This window comes from Rhamphochromis sp. 'chilingali' (genome assembly GCF_963969265.1).
Source record: "Rhamphochromis sp. 'chilingali' genome assembly, chromosome: 18".
Lineage (NCBI taxonomy): Eukaryota > Metazoa > Chordata > Actinopteri > Cichliformes > Cichlidae > Rhamphochromis > Rhamphochromis sp. 'chilingali'.
This window is the reverse complement of record NC_137945.1, coordinates 15,230,310-15,252,433: the sequence shown is the minus strand read 5'-3', so window position 1 is coordinate 15,252,433 and position 22,124 is coordinate 15,230,310. Positions and strand designations below refer to the sequence as shown.

Genomic DNA, 22,124 nt, shown 5'->3' with positions numbered 1-22,124 from the left:
AAGAGCTGAGGCAGACACTTTAATCATGTTTTATTTGATTTTCACCTGGCACATATGTAAGGGTGCTTCTTTACAGGTAGTATGTTTAGTAAGGTTTTTCATTTTAAAGTTTAGTGTTTTTGCAACTAGTGAATAAAAATCAAGCAATCTCACTTTAGGGCCAAAAATGCTTATCGGGGCAGTAATAGTTTACTGCAGTGTAATGAAGCTGTGGCCATGTTTTTAGAGCTTTGCCTGTGCCTTCTTTAGTTGATCTCTGAGTTCCAAATAGGCTATAGAGGAGAGGTGCACCTCATCTGGTCCATCAGCGATGCGCAGAGTCCGCACATATGAGTACCTGAAGACAAATGTAATATTGGCATCATGGAAGGCATTTATCAAAGGCATTTACCATTAATGTGTTGGGACGGGTCCAAACTTACATCTGTGCTAGTGGAACGTCTCCAGACACACCTGCACCACCATATACCTGTATGGCTATGTCCACCACCTTGCAGGCCATTCTTCCTGCTGCAACCTTAATCATAGCAATCTAGTAGGCAGTGATAAAGATAAATGTTAGAGTTCAAAAGACCACAGCCCTTTCCCAATTCCATCCCACAGTGATTTCAAGCTGGGATTGCATATGCTATATTGCCAAAAGTATTCACTGATCTATCGAAATCATTGAATTCAGGTGTTTGAATCACTTCCATAGCCATAGGTGTATAAAATCATGCACCTAGTCGTGCAGACTGTTTCTACAAACATTTATGAATGAATGGGTCGCTCTCAGGAGCTCAAATCAATTCTAGTGTGGTCCTGTAATAGGATGCCAGCTGTGCAACAAGTCAATTTGTGAAATTCTGAGCTATTGACTATTCCATAGTCAACTGTTAGGGGTATTATAATGAAGTGGAAATGACCACTCAGCCACAAAGTGGTAGGCCATGTAAAAACAAAAAACAGCATGGTCAGCAGAGGCTGAAGTTGCCAACTTTCTGTAAAGTTAATCGCTACAGACCTCCAAACTTCATGTGGCCTCCAAATTAGCTCAGGTAGAGTGTCTAGAGGGCTTCATTGAATGGGTTTCCATGGCAGACCAGCTGGATTCAGGCCTTGGATCACCAAGCACAATGCAAAGTGTCAAATGCAGTGGTGTAAAACACACTGCCAGTGCAAGAGCAGTGGCGAGGTTGGTCTTTGGAGTTATTGAGTGATGACTGGAGTGTCTGGAATCTGATGGATGAGACCGGATTTGGCGGTTGCCAGGAGAACAGTACTTGTCTGACTGCATTGTGACAACTGTAAAGTTTGGAGGAGGGGGGGATTAGGGTGCCTTAGTTCCAATGAAAGGAACTCAATGCTTTAGCATACCAAGACATTTTGGACAATTTCCAGCTCCCAAATTTGTGTGAGTTTTGGGATGTCCCATTCCTGTTCATGATTGCGCACCAGTGCACAAAGATAGGTCATAAAGACATGGATTAGCGAGTTTGGTACAGAAGAACTCTACTGGAATTCACAAATGGACTTCCAGAAGAGTGGTCAAAAATTCCCATAAACACCTCTATTATGGGATGTCACTCAAGTTCATATGTGTAAAGGGAAGTGATTGAATACTTTTGACAATATAGTGTATGTCATGATAAAAATGACTTTCAAAAAAAATAAAAATATCCAAAACGCAACAGAGAAGCCATTGGTTTTAGAAATACAATGTTATTGTCCATCCCAAGTAAGATATCAGCACATTTATATGTGTTTGTTTTGTTGTTTTAAATGTGAGGGTCAAAAATAGTTTTACCTCCTTACGAGCTGCCCGACTGCCTAGTGTATCCAGTGCATGAGCAGCATTGAGAGTAAGCAGGCGAGTCTGCTCTATCATGAGACGGCACTCTGCTATCCAATGAGCAATAACTTCCTGGACAATAGATAACACAGAGATCCATTAGCTGCATCTAAAAAGCTGTCCACTAGGTGTCAACAGTAGGACATCTCTCAGCACATACTGCCACAGCCCCAAGATTTAAATCTGGCATATCTCTTGGGTTCTCTCTTTGCAATACTGTACATGTTATTCTATTTAGGCAGAATAAACATTCCCAATGCTGGCAAATACAGAAATGAATTTAACTTGCTATAAATGGCACAAAAACTGCGATTATAAACCCCATTTCCTGATATTTTTCTTCTTCTGTATGCTGTAACCCCAAAACTGGCAGAAAGCCATCAAAGCTCTGAGAACCTCTCCTTCAGATACAGCTTCACTCACATGCTGGTACAGTTGTTTTCCAAAGGTGTGTCTGGTGGCAGCCCGCTGGCAGAGTAGCTCCAATGCCAACTCTGCTAGTCCGACAGCTCTCATACAGTGGTGCAGCCTGCCTGGCCCCAGGCGACCTTGGGCAATCTCAAATCCCCTGCCCTCCCCTGGAAACCACAACAGTGTAACACAGAAAGAGAGAAAACAGAAGAGGCCGTAATTATCTCATTCACAAAATGTCAAGTCAACACTGCTTTATCGTTCAAACATATTCTGTTTCTTGGGAATATAGACAAAACAATAAAGGCTTTTACCTAGAATAATGCTGGAGGCGGGTACGCGCACATTTTCAAAATGCACTTCAAAGTGGCCACCATGGATCGCATCTGAGAACAGATACAAGGATTAAATCATGTCAGGAAAGCTCAGATGTCATCTCTGCACGCCCATACTGTGGGGAAAAATAAACAAGGACAGATGATATCATTAACTTACCATCCTGACCGAACACAGTGAGTGGTCTGATGAGCTTTACACCTGCTGTGTCCATAGGTACGAGGATCATACTGTGCTGGCTGTGCCTAAGAGACAGGTTTACAGCCGAAGCATGTGATGGAATTATACTTTGAGCACAGTGGCCATTTTCACAGGTTTTTCACGCAGCTATAAATATGATACTGATGGGAATCTCCATTCATTGCAAGCAAGGGTGTGTGCCTTTTACTGCTGACAAACCAAGGAGAAGAGTTATTATATTCTGGGTGTGGTTGTTAGGAATTTCTTTTAATTAATATCCTAAATTATGCCAATTAAACTTCAAGCAAAATTTAACACACACAAGAATCAACATTAGACCGACTTTTTTCCCCCCTGTGTGTTATACAAACATCAGGGCAGAAAGCTAGACCAGTGCTAAGGGGCATGCTGGGAAGTAGGCTGTGTCTCTAAGCAAAGTCCATTTCAGTTATATTGGCAGCAGAAACAGAAGAAGTCTAGTGGGACAAATGGCTTCTTAAAAAAAAGTTCAAAGGAACACACAAAACAATCTCACATAAAACCAAAACTAGAAATGAACAATACTAATAAAAATCCTGTTGTGGTGAAAAACATGACATCAGAAAACTCTGGAAAAAGGCAGAAACAAATCTTTGCGTGTTTGTTCCCACAAAGAAACGTGGACGTATATTTCACATAACTGTTCTGCTGACCTGATGTTTTCATCCCGAATGCCGCTCCTGCACATGACAATGGCCACTTTGCACTGGGGATTGCCGGCACCTGGCGGGACAAGGCAAAAATCCTGTGGGTCATTTACATTCAGGTCACGTTGCTTTCTGGTGCTATAAATCAATGGGGCTGGTAACTTTTCAGCGACTGCCTCCGTCCTTAACCAGTCCATGACCCCTACTGCGGCCGGAAACTGCGAATTTTGCTGTCACGGATGTGGTAACCATGTGGCTGCTTAATAATGTTAATGACGACAACCGGTTTCCTGAGTTAGTTTTTTTTTTTTCCACTCCTCAAATACAGTAACTTTATTACTTTATTATAATACCAGTTCGAGATTTAAAAAAAACATCATAGAGATCCTCTAAACAAGATATTACAAAAGTGGTCACAGAAGGAGCAATTGCAGAATCCTTTGGAATTTCCCTGGTTGAGAGTCCACTTTGAGACAAACCCTAAGGGCACAAACAGGGTGACCAACTGATGGTGTCGCCTTCCTGTTTAGGTTTTGGTTCAGCTGGCACAACTGTCCCCTCCAGACAGGACATATGGACACCAGACAGCAGCAGACATCTTTAGTTTAAGAGCTCTCACAACACGAAAACCACGCGTGAGAGCATGTGAATTCTTAAACTTGATTTGACAGGGGTTGAGGTTTTGCATTTACTCTCTGGCTACAGAAACGCAAACAAACAGTAACTGATTATTCTCAGACTGTAGCGAAGAACTTTACAGCAGACACCACCCATAAACCACATTTAGGAAAGCCCGTTTGGCCCAGAGGCAGGTGAGGTTTTCCTGTGAACCCATACATAAGGGTCCATGATCCAAAGCATGCCCATGCATGTCATATCATTCCTGGTATGAATTTAAACCTTCCCAACCCAGTAATTAGACTTCCTGACAGAATGCTATGCAGCTGATTTTTCCAGAAAAAAAAAGAAAAAAAAAAGAAATCAAGTCAATATGCAATTTTAACATAGCTAAAGGCCCCTTTTCCCCTCTAATGAAAACTAATGTTCCTTTTCTTTGTCTGACTGGAATTTTTATGGATACATTTCATTATTTATTTCTGGCCCAAATCCAATTGTCTTGTATATTTTTGTTTGATATATTTATAAGAGTGTGGCAGTCAAAAAAATAGCTGAACGTTTCTGAGGAAGCAGAAATAAGGAAATAGTAGAAAAAACAAAACAAAAAAACATTACTCTAGTTTCACTTGTATATTTCAAATGACCAAAGCTGCTGCTACTAGGAATGAGGCTGGTGAAGTATGTACAAAAAAAAAAGAAAAGAAAAGGACAACCACCAATAGGAACTCCCTGTGTGTAAAACAGCCTCTCTTTATATGGTGCATTGCACAGCACAGCATAAGAAAACAGACGACTCAAGGAATTTGTATTCGTCTTAGACATTTCTCCTTGAACCTGATCCACACTCAAACACACACACACACACGTGCGTGCGCACACGCACTCACACTGACAAATGCTACGTCTGTGTTACGTGGTGAAGGGACACGCTCCTACAGTGTCAGAAGTGAAGGGAGTGGGGTTGGCTGAAGCAGAGATTAGTCACTGCAGTGCCAGAGTGCATGCAACCTTTTTCCTCAGAATACACAACAATAAACGGATCAGTGTTAACTTTACGGTTCTTGGACAGGAACAGAAACACGGTAAGAGCATTTTGACTTTTCTTTCATACCCTTTAGTGTAACGTATACTGACAAGAGATATACTCCTTATATTCCTTCCTTGAACTTTTGTTTTTTTTAAATAATATTACACTTTTAAATCTTTAAACTACATCATTAAATACATAGCTACATTTTACATATACTTATTATACACAGAGATATGTGATGTTGTGCATTGTTGTTTTACTTAGTGAACGGTTAACTTTAGTCTTTGACTCACAGTCAAAGTCCTGCTTGGTATATTTTATGACTAAGCTTCTTTATATTACCTCATTAACACTGTTGTGTTAGGTTTGTGTTGCTCTGCTTTTCTCCTGAGCGCATAGCTCTTTGTAAACAAACTGTTCTCTTACTCTTCTACCTAAATACAGGTAGTATATCATTATTACTATAAGCATTGTTGGACTATATCAACTTTGTGTCATAGATTTTGCTTAACTAAAGATTATAAAATGCACAAATTCATAGAAGGTGTACACAATAATGCCACTCCCATGCCCGTGTTCGACACCTTTGAGCAAAGCATGCAGAAAAATAACTGAAAAATATTCATATATTTTCGATCGACGGCTCTTTATACAACAATAAAATCACCTGCATTTGCGATATCATTACTCATGTATGTTACCAAAGCAATATTGACTTAACTCAACTACAAAAGTTTTCACCTAAATACATTTTCTATGTATATCCTAGTGTCATACCTGCTATTGTATGTGTATATTATAAGCTGCTCTATTTATTTATAATATTTTGTCTATCTATTATATGTCCATTTACATCATCTTCCATTACTTTATTTGCACTGATGCCACTACTGTGCATAGGTTCAATTTTTTAAAATATCCTTCCTGGAGTGTCCTTTTATCTTTTTTCCATTTTCTTAATTCCTTTTATTCTACATGTATGTGCAGTACACATATAATTGATAATAAAATCATTTTAATCTTTTTTAATTAATTTGACTAGTGAAATCCAAACAGCCAAATAGCTGATGTGAAAACAAACAAACAAAAAAAAAATCTGAAAAAACCCCCCAGCTGACACACGAAGCCCATCTGTAGCCAAAAGTCAATATTTGACATTTTTTCTGAACGTTCCAGTGAACATCTGCTTCAGTAACTACTACTTCCAATTCAGAAGAGAGACACTTGTTATATGGCTCGTTAAGGGACTGCTGTCATCTTTGTAACAAGTGTGAGTTGCCAAAAATGCTCTTGACGTGCAAAATATTCAATGCATCACCTCTTGGTCCTCAGCCAGACGTTACATCATCTGCAACGTAACATGTTTTGCTGTTCGGAGTTCGCACTTTCCTCAATTCTTCTTCCTCAGGAAATGAACAAAAACCTGAATGAAAAGGGATTTATGGTTTCTAATATACAGGGGAACAATACAAGATCTGTCCTTGGAGCTCAGTTAGTTTTTTCAAGGGATTATTGGATCTAACAGAAAAAAAAAAGTATCTATTTGTGACAGTAAAAGTATCCACGCAGGCACAGTATCCCACTTGCTAATGCTTGAGTGAGATCCTTACTGGCAGGGAACAGCTTGGCTAACACAACAATGGGTCTGAATGAAAGAGTCACATCAATGGGACATCCTGTTGAACCAGCAAATGCCACATATAGTAAAAACCAACATCCTGGATTTTAATCTGGCAGAAAAAGATCCCGCACTTGCATGACATTCTCAGGCCTTTCTCCGCATACTTCCTCCTCACTAAACTTTAAAAAAAGACCAGAAATTGGATTGGTGTTAACAAGCTCCAAAAAAAAAAAAAAAAAAAAAAAGTCCTGTGCATTGCATAATAGACATCATTAGTTTGCAGAACATCTTTTTCCCTGTAATTAAAGGATTAGCAAATCAAAAGCTACCATTTTCTGGAGTGTGTAGATCACTCAGCACCCACTGGAATACAAAGTAATTCAATTCAAAAACTTCACTAGAAGATGTGTAACTCTATTGTCTCTCTTTTTTTCCCTACTGGAGTTTATTCAAGCCCACACGCTCATTTCTGACAGGCTGAGCTAAAGCCATTAGGGAAACCATGCAGGAAAGATTCCTCTGATGCAGAACACACAAAGAACTCGCCTTTCCTGTTCCTGGTACAAAAAAAAAAAAGAAAAAAAAAGGGGGGGGTTCTTGTTCTGTTAAATGATGCCATACATGTTAATGATGGACAAGAACTCAATTGTTGGTACTCAGAGTAAACTAAAAAGGTGGAGCTTTTAAAGAAATGTTTCTCTTTTTTTCTCTTGTATTTTTTTCCCACAGAAAAAGTATGGCCGACTTTGACTATCACCACGACGATGATTCAAATGAAACTTACGACTACAATTATGAACACACCATCTGTGACAAGGAAACAGTGCGTTCCTTTGCCGGCGTCTTCCTTCCGGTCATCTATGCCCTGGCTCTGATAGTAGGCCTGGCGGGAAACGCCTTGGTAGTGGTGGTTTACACGTCACGGCTGAAACTGCGAACCCTGACGGATGTGTGCATCCTCAACCTTGCCATTTCAGACCTGCTGCTTCTCTTCACCCTGCCTTTCTGGGCAGCCGATGCTGTCCACGGGTGGATGCTGGGTACGGCAGCCTGCAAGCTCACATCCTTCCTCTACAGCACCAACTTCAGCTGCGGCATGCTGATGCTTACGTGCATCAGTGTGGATCGCTACCGCGCTGTAACCAAAAATCCAACGGACAGAGCTGGCACCAGATCCCAAGTCAGGAGACAGTGGTTCCTGGTGTGCCTCATGCTGTGGACTATAGCCAGTATTCTCGGCCTTCCTGAACTTATCTTCTCCACAGTGAAGCACACCCATTACAGGATCAGCTGCACAGCCATCTACCCGCACAGCATGGCCCGACCTGCAAAGGCTTCCCTGGAGCTGCTTGAGGTGATCCTGAGATTTGTGATACCTTTCCTGGTCATGGTGGTGTGCTACTGCCGAGTGGGACTGGCGCTGAGTAAGGCTGTCGCGGTGCGACGAGAGAAAAAGTGGCGAGCCCTGCGGGTCCTCCTGGCTGTGGTGGCCGTATTCCTGCTCACCCAGCTGCCCTACACGGTAGTCAAGCTTTGCCGAGCGATGGACATCATTTACATGCTCGTGACCGACTGTGATGTCAGCAAGGGCTTGGATCACGCTATGCAGGTGACAGAAAGCCTGGCTCTCACCCACGCCTGCATTAACCCGCTGTTGTACGCCTTCATGGGGTCGTCCTTCAGGAGTCACGTTCTAAAGACTGCCAAACACCTTGGACAGCGACTTGGAAGGCACCAGAGACACGTCAACGAGGAGCCCGTGGAGATTGCGCTCCAAGCGTGTAATCAAACCCAATCCCAGTCGGATTCAGAAGAACAAGACACCAGCACCTTTACTATTTAAGACTGGAAATATTTATCTATTTTTTTGTAAACTTATATACAAAATTGCATGTACACAGTATAAATATATTTACGTTCCCTTACTAACATGCAAGACAGATCCCCATAAATATAAATGTTAATTCTCAGTTTAATAATTGTATATGTACAGTGAATTTATATGCACTAACCAGCAAAGTATTTTGTATAAATTATGTATTTTGTTAAATAAAAGAACAAAGTTTTCAATAACACGCATCTGTCGCAACTGAGTGCAGCTGACGCTCTCGTTCTCGAGTTCTTTGCAACTAATCGAATACAGCTTTACAATCTACACCGCCTTAAACGAGCTCATCTGCGTCTCATTTCATTACATCCCGTGGTTTTGGGTTGGGATGACGGATGACTTGACTGCACAGTGGGTGACCCATCGAGTGGAAAAACATTTGGCAAGCAAAGACAGGACAGCAACCAGCAGGAAGCACCCCACCATGCTATCAAAGCTGAATATTGTTTGGAGAAGTTTAAAGAGCGACTGCTGTTTTCATCTAATCTTCTTTTTATCCTTTCAATAACACAAGTTTTATAGTTTGCAGTAAAACCCAATCCACCGTTTTTTTTTCCAGATTATGCTTTAAACTTAGAATCTAGGCTCAGCCCTTTGCTGTAGATGGGTGATAAACCAAGAGGTCAAAGTTTACTCAAGCCTTTTTACACAGCAACAAAGAAGAGTCAAAATTCTTGATCACAACTCCCACAAGTACCTCATGAACATCAAAGACAAACATGAATTCACTGTTTACCATTCTTTCCCTCTTGTTAGTCATTCTTTTCCAGAGCAATGCCTTAGAAGTAGAGCTGGGCGATAGAACGATAACGATATGTATCGCGATATAACTTTTACTCGATAGAGAAATTAAGCTATCGCGATAGACTTCGCCGCTCTTGTCCTCAAAAAAAAAAAAAAAAAAAAAAGGTCAGCCAATCCAAATTAAGTAGCGCAGAGCCGAACCAATCACAGCCGCAGCGTCACGTCGCGTGACTTGTTACGTACAGCACAAGTGCCAAGCCACACGTGTGTTTGTTTGGGAAGCAGCCAGCGGGTAATGGAGGAAATGAGTGTGCCGACTAGAAAAATCAACCGAGCGTGACCGAAGAGAAAACAGATGATGGTTGCAATGCCGGAGAGATTGTCGAACGGAAGAGCCATAGAAGTTCCGTAGTGTGAAGGTATTTCGGCTATTTCAAGTCTGACAAAAAACAGAGTAGCGTGCACTGTAAATTGTGCCGAAAGCAAGTCTGGAAATACAATAAACTGGTGCATGCGTCACACTGTGCGCCACGTTATTGTTTCGGTGAAATGAATTTCTACAATACTGTTTCTGTTAATTCTACTCTCTGCAGTGTTTAAATGCTTACATATACACACAGTTACTGTCCCTCCACACATACGACTCGGTTCTGCTTCTGTGCCCCAGCTTTGTTTACTTTTTCCCACCGAGGCTTCTAGACTTCTGATTGGCCAACATTTCTGCACGGTTAGGAATCTAGCGCCACCTGCTGCTTTGGCATGTTCATAGCAGCGTTTTCCTTCATTTCTGCCTTTATGTGTGGACGGGATTATTTTTTAAAACGAAAACGGAAAATCTCCGTTTTCAAAAATACCCGTGTACGTGTGGACGTAGCCTCAGTCTCTGACTGGAAGCGCTAATTCGTCATTCGGCTTTTGTCAGACTAAAGTAACTGTTAAAACTGTTTGAAAAGCTCAGCTATACAACAAGGAGAGATTGAGAATTTCCTTTTAGTTCTCAGTTTATTTGATATTGACAAAAGTTAGTCAGTTTTGTCTGTTCTTCTGTAAAACAAACTAAGATTTATTTTTAGAATTAATATTTTGTTTCTAAGTGGAATTGACAATTTAGTCTGTTTCGTTTGTTCTATTTTGAAACTTAAACGCTTTAGCGGCTGCCTTTTGTGTAGTTTGCAATATTTGCCTTTATTTATCTGAAAAAGTCTCATGTTCCTTAAGTACATCTACCCTGTTGAACTTATTATGGGAAATAAATATTTAAATAAAAACAAGCTGCTGATTATTTCACATTTTACTTGTGAGCAACGGCACATTTAAATCTTACAAATATAGTTATTTGGCTTATATCGTGATAGATATCGTTATCGCCTGAAATGAAAAAAACATATCGTGATATGAAAAAATCTCATATCGCCCAGCTCTACTTAGAAGCGTGATTGAATGATCCCCAAACTAGGTGTGTCTAGCACATGTTTAGGACACAAGTTGAATAATTTCTAAACAGAGAAACGACTGGATAAACAAACGTATTAAAGGTGCATATCATAAGACAACATAAGCCAAAGTAAGCCCCAAATCCTGCATGATTCCGCTTACCTGAACTATGCCTTTGAAAGTTATGGTAAAAACACGGTTGGATAGGTGTTTTCATCTTTTTATTTCCTGAACAGTAACACAGCCTGGCCAGATGGTGTTGGAGTTGAACTCAGGATCTGCTTGCTGTGAGACAACAGTGCTAACACTGCTTATTTTTTTGGACTTATCATATTGTGGCCTGACTGAAGCCAAAATGATTATGTCTTCTGTAATTCCACTGACAATCTCACAGCTACTGCTAATAATGAAAAGCATGTATATCAGCTCCGTGAGTGTGTATGCAAATACAAACGCCTGTGGCTTGAAGATAAAACACTAAACGTCTGGGAATCATTGTAGTGCATTAACATGCCTATGGGACCAGCTTCAATAGCTTCCACACCGCAAAGCTGTACTGGAAATGTCTATAGACCCTTCCATCTAGCAACAAACTGCCTTTTGCACCACACAGCTTTAGAGAAAAAGGGAACGCGAAAGTGCGTGTGGATTATGGACAGCATTTTTTAATTTAAGGGTTATTTTCGGTAGCTTTTAGTTATGATCGGTAATTCTAAGAGAAAGCAGCAGTCAAGAGATCGCAACTAGGAATGCTCTGCGATTATGACGTAATACAGCATGAAAAAGTCTGTTGTTTCTGTTATTGGAAACAGTGCTGCACAAATAAAGGCAGAGATCCATCTCTTTAAGGATTCCCAAGTACTTGGAAATCATATTGTGGAAAACACCCATAGCACATCAGTGAGGAACTGCGAGTTCATATTACTTTTGTGATAGGAAAGAATGAGTTTTACCATAGAAACGCCTTCCATAAAAATAAAATATCTGAATACAATAACCACTGGTTTCACTTCTACTTTTGTTCGAACTAAAGTTGGACTGAATATATGGAAATCTTGTCTCACTCAAAAACAAAAAAAAAAGGAAAAGAAAAGACTGATTTCCACTCAAGTATCATACGTTTTGCAACAAAAGTGACAATGGGTCACACAAAGTATGAAAGAACCCGCAATCAGACCCACATTCTTTTCCGACAGAGAGATATATTCATGCGAGGAAAGGAAATTCTCATAACCCCAGAAGATTTGTTTCTCCTGATGGAATTTTCACTTCCAGTCAAAAGAAAAACATTCGAAAAGGACAACATAACCGCCGATGAATGATAAAGTCAAACTGTGCGCTAGATAAAAATGATGAGCTGCAGAAATTCTGCTCAATTCATTTTTTAAAAACTGCAGCATTTCAAGCTTTCAGTTGCGAAAAGAAATTCCAATTAATAAAAACAACAAGCCGCTGCTTTCATTTAACTTGGAAGCGAAGCCCTCGGAGTACACAGACTCTGCAAGCGTCATTCGGGTCTAAGGAGGTTACGCGGAAAACAAAACCACTACTCTGAGTTTTTGACATTTAACTATCACGATCAAATCAAGTCAAACAGGATGTTAAACACCAAGCTTGTTTATAAAGACAAAGATAGTCCAAATGACCAAGAAGAACAGTGATTCACACATGAGTCACAGATTTGTGTTAACCTCCAGAGCATTAACACACAGACTGAGGGCCTACACACACGTGCCTGTGAGCATGAATGCAGTGTTAGTAAGATTTACCCAACAGTTGTAAATGTTTGCAAAAGCACGTTTATTTTACGATTTTAAGGCCAATTTCTCTTTCATTATGACTCGTATATAATGACTCATTTAGAAGTAAGCTGATGTCAGCTGATTTAGTGGATCCATGACCTTACAGTGCTGTGAAAAAGCATTTGCACCTTCCGGATTTTATTTATTTTTCATTTTCGTTTGCATATTTGCAAAATATTTTAGATCATCAATCTATTTTTAATATTAGGCAAATATAAACCAAGTAAATTTAATTTATTAAGGTTTAAACTTTTTTTTTTTTAAATTCAAACCTACCTAACCCTGTGTGGAAAGGTAACTGCCCCCCCTAAACCTAATAACTGGGTTGGACACTCTTGGCAGCAAGAACTGCAATCGAGCTTTTGTTATAACTTGCTGTGAGTCTTTCACATCACTGTGGAGGAATTTTGGCCCACTCTTCTTTGCAGAGCTGTTTTAATTCAGCCACACTGGAGGTTTTTCGAGCATAAACTGCCTGTTTAAGTTTATAGCAAAGCATCTCAATCTGATTTAAGTCAGGACTCCAAAACCTTCATTTTGGTTTTTTAGCCTTTCAGCGGTTCACTTGCTGGTGTGTTCCTGATACTTGAGCTTCAGGGAATGAACTGATGGTTTAACATTCTTGTTCAGGATTTTCTACTAGAGAGCAGAATTCATTCTTCCATCAGTTACGGCAAGTCGTCGAGATCATTACACTACTATCACCATGCTGCTGGTATGATATTCTTTTTATGAAATGCTGTATTAGTTTTATGCCAGATGTACTCAAACCTTCCAAAAAGTTCAACTTTTGTCTCATCAGTCAACAGAATATTTTCCCAAAAGTCTTAAGAATCATCAAGATGGCTTTTTTCTTGTTAAATGTGAGATAAGCCTTTGTGTGTTTTTGGTCACCAGTGGATTTCTCCTTGAACTCTCCCACACATGTCATTTCTGTCCCGACTCTTTGTTACTGTTGAATCATGAATTCTGACCATAACTGAAGGAAATGACATCTGCAGTTTTTTAGATGACGTTCTGGGTTCATTTGTGACTTCCTGGAAGAGTCATTGATGTGCTCGTGGTAGGCAGGCCACTTCTGGGAAGGTTCCACACTATTCTGTTTTTTCCATTTGTGTATAATGGCCCCCACTGTGGTTCACTGGAGTCCCAAAACCTTATAAATGGCTTTGTAATACTTTCGAGCCTGATAGACGTTGATGACTTTGTTTCTCAGCTGTTCTTGAGTTTCTTTAGAGTAGGGGTGATGTGTTGCTCTTTGAGATTTTTAACCTATGTCACATTCGTTTGATGATTCGTTTGGGAAATAGGCAAATATTTTTTCGGGGCACTGCAACTGTTTGCAGCAGCACATTTATTTTAGGATTTTAAGGCCATTTTGTTGTCTTTGAAAGTTGATTCATGTGTGATGACTCATCATTTAGAAATAAAATGCCAGTTGATCCATGATCCTATACTGGTTCAACCTGTTGGAAAACTGAAGCCAGGTTTCTCAGAAAGGCATGAAGCCAAGGTTTTTCTGACTTTTAAAATTATTTATGTTATATAATCCTTCCCGCAAGAGTCTGTTGCTCTTTTTTGTTGCCCATTTAAGACATTTATGATCAACAACACTTTCAGGTTCACCCTTTTAAAAACATTCTTTGGTTTATGGGGACTTGCTCTAAAATATTTTAAAGCAGGGATTGTGATAAAACAACTGCTTGGTGTTTACAGACTTTAGGCTCTCTAAAGTAAATGCAATGAAATCACACGAGCCACAGCACTAATTTCTTCTCTGTAGCTGTTGCACTCAGTCCTGCTGTTTATGTCAAATCACACCTGCAACATTTCATTAATCTTGCAAACTTGGGACATTTTCCAGCTGACATCAGCATACTACAAAATTCCTGTGGGGTACTCCCTGCAACATTAAGAATCTCCAAGGCCACAATTTGCCATGGCGACAGGAACAAACAAAGTTATGAGCTAACAGCAAAACCAGTTACTTCCGGCATCCTAAACTCAGTACACATGGGCTGGAGCACACCCATCTTCAAACTTGGCCCCCATTCAAGTTTCGTACATAGATGCATCGTTGACAAAACACTAAAAACACTCCAAACTGCTTTTGTGGCAGTTCTGCCAAAGCTGATGTCTCCAGGAGACAAATGAACAAACAAATGCCAGCTAAAAAAAACAAATACTTACCGCTGCTCCACCATTTTTTCCCATTTATGATGTAGTCGTCTTTATCCCTGTGAAGACTGCACTCCATGTTGGTTGCATCACTGGAGGCCACATCAGGTTCTGAGGAGGGGACCACAGGAAGTACTATTTTACAGGAAGTACCACGACAATACTGATAACATATCACAATACTTAATGAAACTCAACTCAGACTCGTGTTTTTACACGTCTGGTAACCCAAATTATCTTAAGCTTCCCTTCACGGCCAAAGGGTTCAAATATACAGCAGACGTTACCAGAAGTTTAAATTATTTATCAGTGCACGACAAAGGGTTCTCCTCATCATCCAGTGTAATAGAGTACTGTGCAAAAGTGCTAATTTCTTCTTTTGCTCCCTAATTTCTTTAGATTTTGTTAGGAAAAGGGAAAATGGTTGCAGTGATGTATTTAAAAATGTGCAAACATACATGGAAATAAAATATATTTTGACAATTTTGACAGGTTTGAAAAATCAATATTTGATCTGACTTTCTTTTTTTCTTCTTCACAGCCTGAACCTTCTTGTCATATCTTTAAGTTGTCTTCAGGAATAGTTCTCGTTCTTGAAGGACATCCAAAGCTGGCCTCTCCAGACTGCAGACGTCAATATTATTGATGCAGCGTGGGATCATCTTGACAGAGAATAAAACAAATGGCAGCCGACATCCAAAGCTCTTCTTTGGATGTCGGCTGCCATTTGTTTTATTCTCTGTCAAGATGATCCCACGCTGCATCAATAATATTGACGTTTGCAGTCTGGAGAGGCCAGTCCAGGATTGATAGCGTCCCACTGTGTGCTTTTCTATCCCGCTATGCTTTTGCTGCAGTGGCAGTGTGTTTGGGATCATTGTTGTGATAAAAAGTGAAGCAGTTGCCAATCAGATGCTCTCCAGATGGTATTTCATGGTGGATCAGGATCTGACAACAAAACTGTCAACCCATGTTAACCCATGTTTAAATAAAGACATGGGAACAAATTATGTGTTTTTGTGACAGGCTGCTAGCAACAGTGTTTCTTTGCCAAGTTGTCTCTATGAGTAGACACAACACTGGTTCAACCCTTGAACTGGGTGCCTTTTAGCACTGAAATGACTCATAGGTCAGTGTTAAGTGGCTTAACAAACAAACAGGGAGGAAAAAAAAAGATTCCTCTGAAAATGGTGAGGTATAAGAACTGCAATGAAAATGAAGACAACTTTAAAAGACCTCCAGAAGACCTTGAGAACTCATCAAAGCCACTTTAAACAAATGACAAGAATGTCTGGCTCCTTCAGCACTTCAGACTGAGTACTTTTACTCAATACTGGAAAATGTCTGCACTGCTGTGCAAAACAAAATGTATCCAAAACACTATTAATCTCTATGTGTTGATTAAAAAAAACACAAGGATGTTCAAAACCAGCGTAATCACCTCTGGCAGCAGCATGTCACTGTTTCCAGGCAGCATTAAAAGCAAAAGAGAACAAAACAGGGAGAAATTACTCATCGGGATCTCGTGTTTGCTATTGGCGTGTGAAGGGCCTTTCACGCAGTCAGTAGCAGCCATGCCTTCTATAACTTAGCCTGATCAAGACCACAATCTGCACTTGGCAGAAAACAATGTGACTGAAGACCACAACACATATTTTGAGAAGTGAACATGAGAAATACTTTGGAAAAGGGAAGAAATTTTATGAATTCATAACAGAAAGTGTTCCAAACTACACCAAGAAAGCTATGCTTATAGATATGACAGATTCCTCAAACTTTGTTTTCAATCACCAACACAGATTTTGGTATGTTTTTCTCTAAGCATTTTTTTGTGACCTGTTCTTGGAACTACCTGTCATACAGAAGCAGGAGCGAATCTCTCCTCTGAGTAAAGGTTCCAGCCATTTCTTCTTCTGCTCCTCACTGCCAAACATGTGGAGCACTTCCATATTTCCTGTGTCTATGGAAAAAAAAAAATAGTCATAATCTTCCAGTAATTACTAGCTGAATTTGGTAACCTTTATGCTCTCGTGGAAGACTGATTTGATTTTCCTAACAAATAAATACCTTAAAAAGCTGAATCTGGAGATTTTTGTGTGGTTTGGAAGATATATTTTTAAAACCCCAAAATGGAGTGTTATGACTAAAACGAGGTTGAAATGTTGACATCTGGAGAGCCTTTTTCCTGACTAGAGAGATTCCTACTCATAAAAAAAGGAGAGAAAATGCAGTCTAGCTTCTATATACAAAGAGCAAGCCCATCCTAGTAGAGCAAAGTAAGGGACAAAATTGATCTGTAATATTATCAAAGGTCTTTGATGTAGATATTTTACCAGGAGCCTGGCAGTTAAAGACTTCAGGGGCAAACACACAGTGGCCGGTTTCTTCAGCAATATAGGCATAATCCAGCTGGGTGAGCCCACTGACTGCAGGCAGGAACAGGTTCCACAGCCCGGCTTCCCTGGCTTTAATCTGCACACAGACACATGTTATTATACAGAGTGAAAATGCAAGCCACGGCTTCTTTCCCTGTCTATGCTGATAACAAGCAGAGCTCCAGAAATTGGAACAGATCCACACAGACACAAATAATAGTAATTTTGTTCAAACGCCAAATACTAATGATGGGTTGCAGTGCGTGGGCGTCTCAGGTGTGCTATTTACACAAGAGTCAAATAAACTTGGGTGTTGAACTTTCTGGACTAGTACTTAATCTTAGACAGTCCTCTATCACATGTGGTTGTATTTTTTTGTTTTGGAGGGTTTTTCCCCTTATCTGTCATTTTAACTATGTAGGATTTGTGTAAAAAAAGAGACTGAGTTACTAAGTTTAAAAAACAAAAACAAAAGAAATCAACCCCTACATACCTTCAGATCCTCTATAATTTGAGGGGTGTGCCATCTCTGTGGAGACTCAGCGTGTTTGGTGTAATACTGTGCAACCTCCTAAGGAACAACAATATTTTTCCACAAAGTGAATTGTCAAGTGAGTTCATGTTGATGCTACAAGCATTCCAGGCACTCAATGGTAACATCAGCTCAACAATATATTCCTGCAGAGATAGCTTCATGGAAGAGCTTGTGGTTCTTCATCTGTTTCACTTTACGTGAGAATGCTACAAAGCCCTGTGATGATGCCCATATGCAGCATATTTTATGTAACCAGGAGACACATTGTTCTTTGACTCTACTTTATTAGCCTTCAGTGAAGAAACGAACTGCTGTGTACACAAGTTAAAATTTCATCAATGCACACAAAACCCCTCTGTTCTTGGCAGCTCTTGGAACTGACCTTCTGAGCAGGAAGCACATATTGTCTCATGAAATCTTTGACCTGCTGGAGAACAGCCCGACCTTTAGCTGTCTGGAAAAACAATCTGTCCTTTGTTGGACCTGTGAGGGGCCTGGCATGAAACACATTTCAAATGTTAAAATTCTAACAGAGAATATCAGAAGCAACAGCTGGGTGTCAAATTCCAACTGCAGCTGTCTTACATATAATCAACAGGTGGGATCTATCAGTTTTTTTGACCTTCAGTGACGAAGGATTTAAAAATTTTTTCCTGCTATAGCAGAGTGTTTATGCTAAAGTTATGTCTGAATGTGTCAAAGGATATCAGTGCATTGCTGCACAAGGAATTCATTCATTACTGAAACCTACCTCTGCCCAAGCTGCAAGGCAACCTTAGCCAAGGGCTCCACACACTGGCCAAACTGAGCTGCATTCGGTGCACTGGCATTACCCAGGAGGTGACGAGCGTAGATCCCCTACGAAAAACAAATAATAATTTTAAAAAAATCTTAATTTTAATGAAAGATTAAGTGACTACATTATGTGCTTGTCTATAACTTTTAATTAAATTTGAGGAAATGAGGTATGGAGCTGTGAGTTGCACAATACTGTATGCCAGTAAAAAAAAGAAAAAAAAGAAAATCAGCCTAGTGTTGAAATTTGGTACAAACCTGGGCAATTCCTGCCATTTTAAAGACAGACAGGGCCAAGTAGAAATTCAGTTGTGGCAATGCAGGGGGGATCCCCCGGCACCTGCAGTAAATGGAGATCAGGTCTTCCACAGTTGGGATACCTGCTCATTGAGGAATAAGACCAGAGGGACAAGACTGTGAGCAGACATAAACAAATAAATAACAGATATAAAATCATAATCAAATACAAATTTCTGAAAACAACAAATCTGTTTTTCCACTGTCTATAAATGTTATAAATCACTGTCAGAGTTATCAACAGTTGTTGGCGTTACCCTCTATTCCTTTTAAACTGCCCATCGTGCTGATAACGCTGAGACTTGCAGGCCAGTATTGTGGCATAAGGAAGTAGGCCAGATCTGCCAGGGGCTGTCCAGTGGTAGAAAGCTCCCAGTCCAACACAGCGATCACACGCGCCTTATCACACAAAACAGACTTTGTGAAGTATTCACAGACAAATGTAGCAAAGGTCTGAAAGTAAAGATCAGACAAAGTGTACCTCTGTTGGATGGAATATTAAGTTATCCAGTCGATAATCTCCGTGGACAAGGGTCACCTCATTGTCACTGGCTGGTAGATTCTTCATCAACCAATCAGACAGTTCATTCATGGCTGGAATGTCTCTGTGGGCCGCTGCAGTGTACTGCTTGGTCCAGGTGGAAACCTTTACAGATAAAAAGACATTCTTTAATTTCACAAATCGTGACTAAGTTCCAGATCAAATAAACAGTAAAATGACTTCGATTTAATGAATGTTGTGTTAACTCACTTGTCTCCTGCAATAACCTGGCCCTCTTCCATATGCTTCAAGGTTCACTGATGGCAGATCCAGTGAGTGCAGCTTTGCCAGGACTTCCACCGCAGCCACATACAGAGCTGTTCTCTCTGCTGGACTCACTCCAGGTAGACGAAGATCCCTGAATATGCGCCCCTAATAAACAGAATTGCACGATTGCCGTCAAACAAAAATAATATTTTCATCTTAGAAAAAACCATTAGAAAAAAATATTAGATTCAGGGACTTGTGACTCCTAAGTGCAAAAAAAAAGTACCTTCACATGTTGCATTAAGTAGAACTCTGTTCCAATGACTTCAATATCAGCGCAGTGCAGAAGGGGCTGTGGAACGGGGAAACCAACAGAGAAGAGGGCCTTCTGCACTCGATACTCCCTGTCCACCTGTGAACGAAGCAGAAAAATCCACTTCTATGAGAAACTTCACCCACTGAGTGAAGCTAATATGATCACGTGCTACTTTCCCAAACATTTGGGGAAAAGTGAGCTCTTTCATTTGATTAAATCCAATTAGTTACAAGGTCACACAAAACAGTGTTTGTGCACAGATGGTAAATGTAAAGCACCATTTAGTATTAAACATAAGTAACACGTATGAAGCTTTCATTAGATATAAATATATTCATTCGGGTTATTAAAAAAAATAGCTTAATTTTTATAACTAAACATAGCCAACTTGGTTATATCCTAAACACGTAATAAAAAAACAACATTTCCATAATTGTTTCCAGGAAATCTGCTACATGGTCGTCTAATGACCGCTCAGATTTGTGGCCAGGAACATTTTTGTAAAACTTTTGAGCTTATTTTTTTATCATTGAGCGCTCCCTGACTCACATATTCCCATTTCTGGTCAAATACGTAAATCCTGCAGTCAAACCATATAAAAAAAACAATTCTCACTAAAAAAAAAATCAAGGCTGAAAAATAAACTTGTGACTTGTTACCTGATGCACAAAACCACTGTGTTTTGTCTGTATTTGTCAACTATTTCAGTGGTCAAAACAAGGTTATTATACAACCATAAAACCAAACTATAAACGATGACGACTTTATTAGGTACACATTGCTAGTACTGATTAGACGACCTTATGCCTTCACAACTGCCTTAATTCTTTGTGGCACAGAGTCATTAAGGTGCTGGAAACATTTTTCAGAGATTTTTTTATAAATACTGAAAGGATATCACACAGTTGCTGCAGATTTGTCAGCTGCACATCTATGATTGAATTTCTGGTTCCACCACATCCCAATCGTGCTTTATTGTATTGAGTATGACTGTGTGGGCCGGTTTGATTTTCTGCTACTGTAAACCATCTAATTCAAGGTTCGACGTGTTGTGCATTCAGAGATGCTCTTCTGCATATCTTGGTTGGAACAAGTGGTTATTTGAGTTGCTTATGCCTTCCTATCAGCTCAGAGCAGTCAGTCTATTCTACTCTGACCTCTGATATCAACAAGGCACTTCAGAGCAAATAAATGCTGCTCACTGAATATCTTCTCTTTTTCTGACCATTCTCTCTGTAAACCTTAGGTATGGATATGCAGGAAAATCCCAGTAGATCAGCAGTTTCTAAAATACTCAGACCAACCTGTCTGGCAAAAACAACCATACCACTTTAAAAGTCACTTAAATCACCTCTTTCCCATTGTCTCGCTGGGAATGATCTTCAGCAGGTCATCTTAACCTACACGCAATCCTAATGTAAAAATATCCCCCAGTTTATTTATTGACTTATTTGCTGTTTACCACTTGAGGTTGTGGTTGCTGCCAAAAATAATGAGAATTAATTAAAGCACGTATTGAAAACATATGGCTGGGCAGGCTCCAGCAATCCCTGAACTGGATAAGTGCTGAGTGAGTGATTCACCAGTTAACCCAAACTAAACTAAAACACAGACAGCACGAGGAAGCATTAGTTATAGGAGAACACATAAAAACAAACTAAACCTATCCATTTAAAATAGTAAAAATTTAAGTGAGGAAACTAACTCAGGACATTAACAATATTTTATTTATTTTTTAACCAAAACTACAATAACTGTGGGGGGGAGCCTTACCTTGTGAGCTCCTGGCAACAGCTCACCTGGGGGTTGCTTCCTGAGAACATAACTGTTTGACGGCGTCTGGATTAGGAAAGTTGGGTTTGACTGACCAGCACTGAAAAGATAAGCGAGTGTCCCTAGCATGTTATCAGCAGGCGAAACATTTGCACAAGATTAACTTTGACACTACAAAATGAAGACAGACCTGGCTACCTTACCTGTACTGTCTTACAGTCAGGGTGTCATTGTTTGACAAAAGTGTCTTGGCAGTCAGATATCTCTGAAGCCTGCCAACATTGAATTTATGCTGCTGTCGTACAGGAGTGGTCGGTTCCTCCATTTCGCAGTTATAACTCTGGATTAATCATTGTCAGATGTATCGTTGCGCTAGCTATGTTTAGCATTATTGATATGATGGTCGGACCGTTTATCGATATGCACAACGAGGTAACGCCCCTTAAAAGTTATTTTATTGCCACAAATTTATAAAATTATAAAACCTAATGACTAGAAGATTTTCGATACTAAAATAAAATAATAA

The 22,124-nt window shown here is 39.9% G+C and overlaps 2 protein-coding genes across 2 annotated transcripts; one reads left to right on the top strand and one right to left on the bottom strand.

The window, feature by feature from the left end:
- Positions 1 to 115: 115 nt before the first annotated feature.
- acad11 (acyl-CoA dehydrogenase family, member 11) lies at positions 116 to 22,067 on the bottom strand. The gene is made up of 20 exons (XM_080864753.1): positions 21,802 to 22,067; positions 21,599 to 21,698; positions 19,796 to 19,921; positions 19,513 to 19,674; positions 19,243 to 19,407; positions 19,019 to 19,160; positions 18,723 to 18,844; positions 18,421 to 18,527; positions 18,052 to 18,163; positions 17,628 to 17,705; positions 17,093 to 17,231; positions 16,612 to 16,719; positions 14,772 to 14,870; positions 3,451 to 3,520; positions 2,738 to 2,823; positions 2,557 to 2,628; positions 2,255 to 2,409; positions 1,787 to 1,903; positions 423 to 532; positions 116 to 337 (listed from the first exon to the last, which is right to left on the bottom strand). Exons 1-20 carry the CDS (start codon positions 21,921 to 21,923, stop codon positions 223 to 225), a joined length of 2,307 nt encoding a protein of 768 aa, XP_080720879.1. The 5' UTR covers positions 21,924 to 22,067; the 3' UTR covers positions 116 to 222.
- Positions 4,755 to 8,763, top strand: ackr4b (atypical chemokine receptor 4b). The gene is made up of 2 exons (XM_080864756.1): positions 4,755 to 5,144; positions 7,443 to 8,763. Exon 2 carries the CDS (start codon positions 7,450 to 7,452, stop codon positions 8,554 to 8,556), a length of 1,107 nt encoding a protein of 368 aa, XP_080720882.1. The 5' UTR covers positions 4,755 to 5,144; positions 7,443 to 7,449; the 3' UTR covers positions 8,557 to 8,763.
- Positions 22,068 to 22,124: the final 57 nt, after the last annotated feature.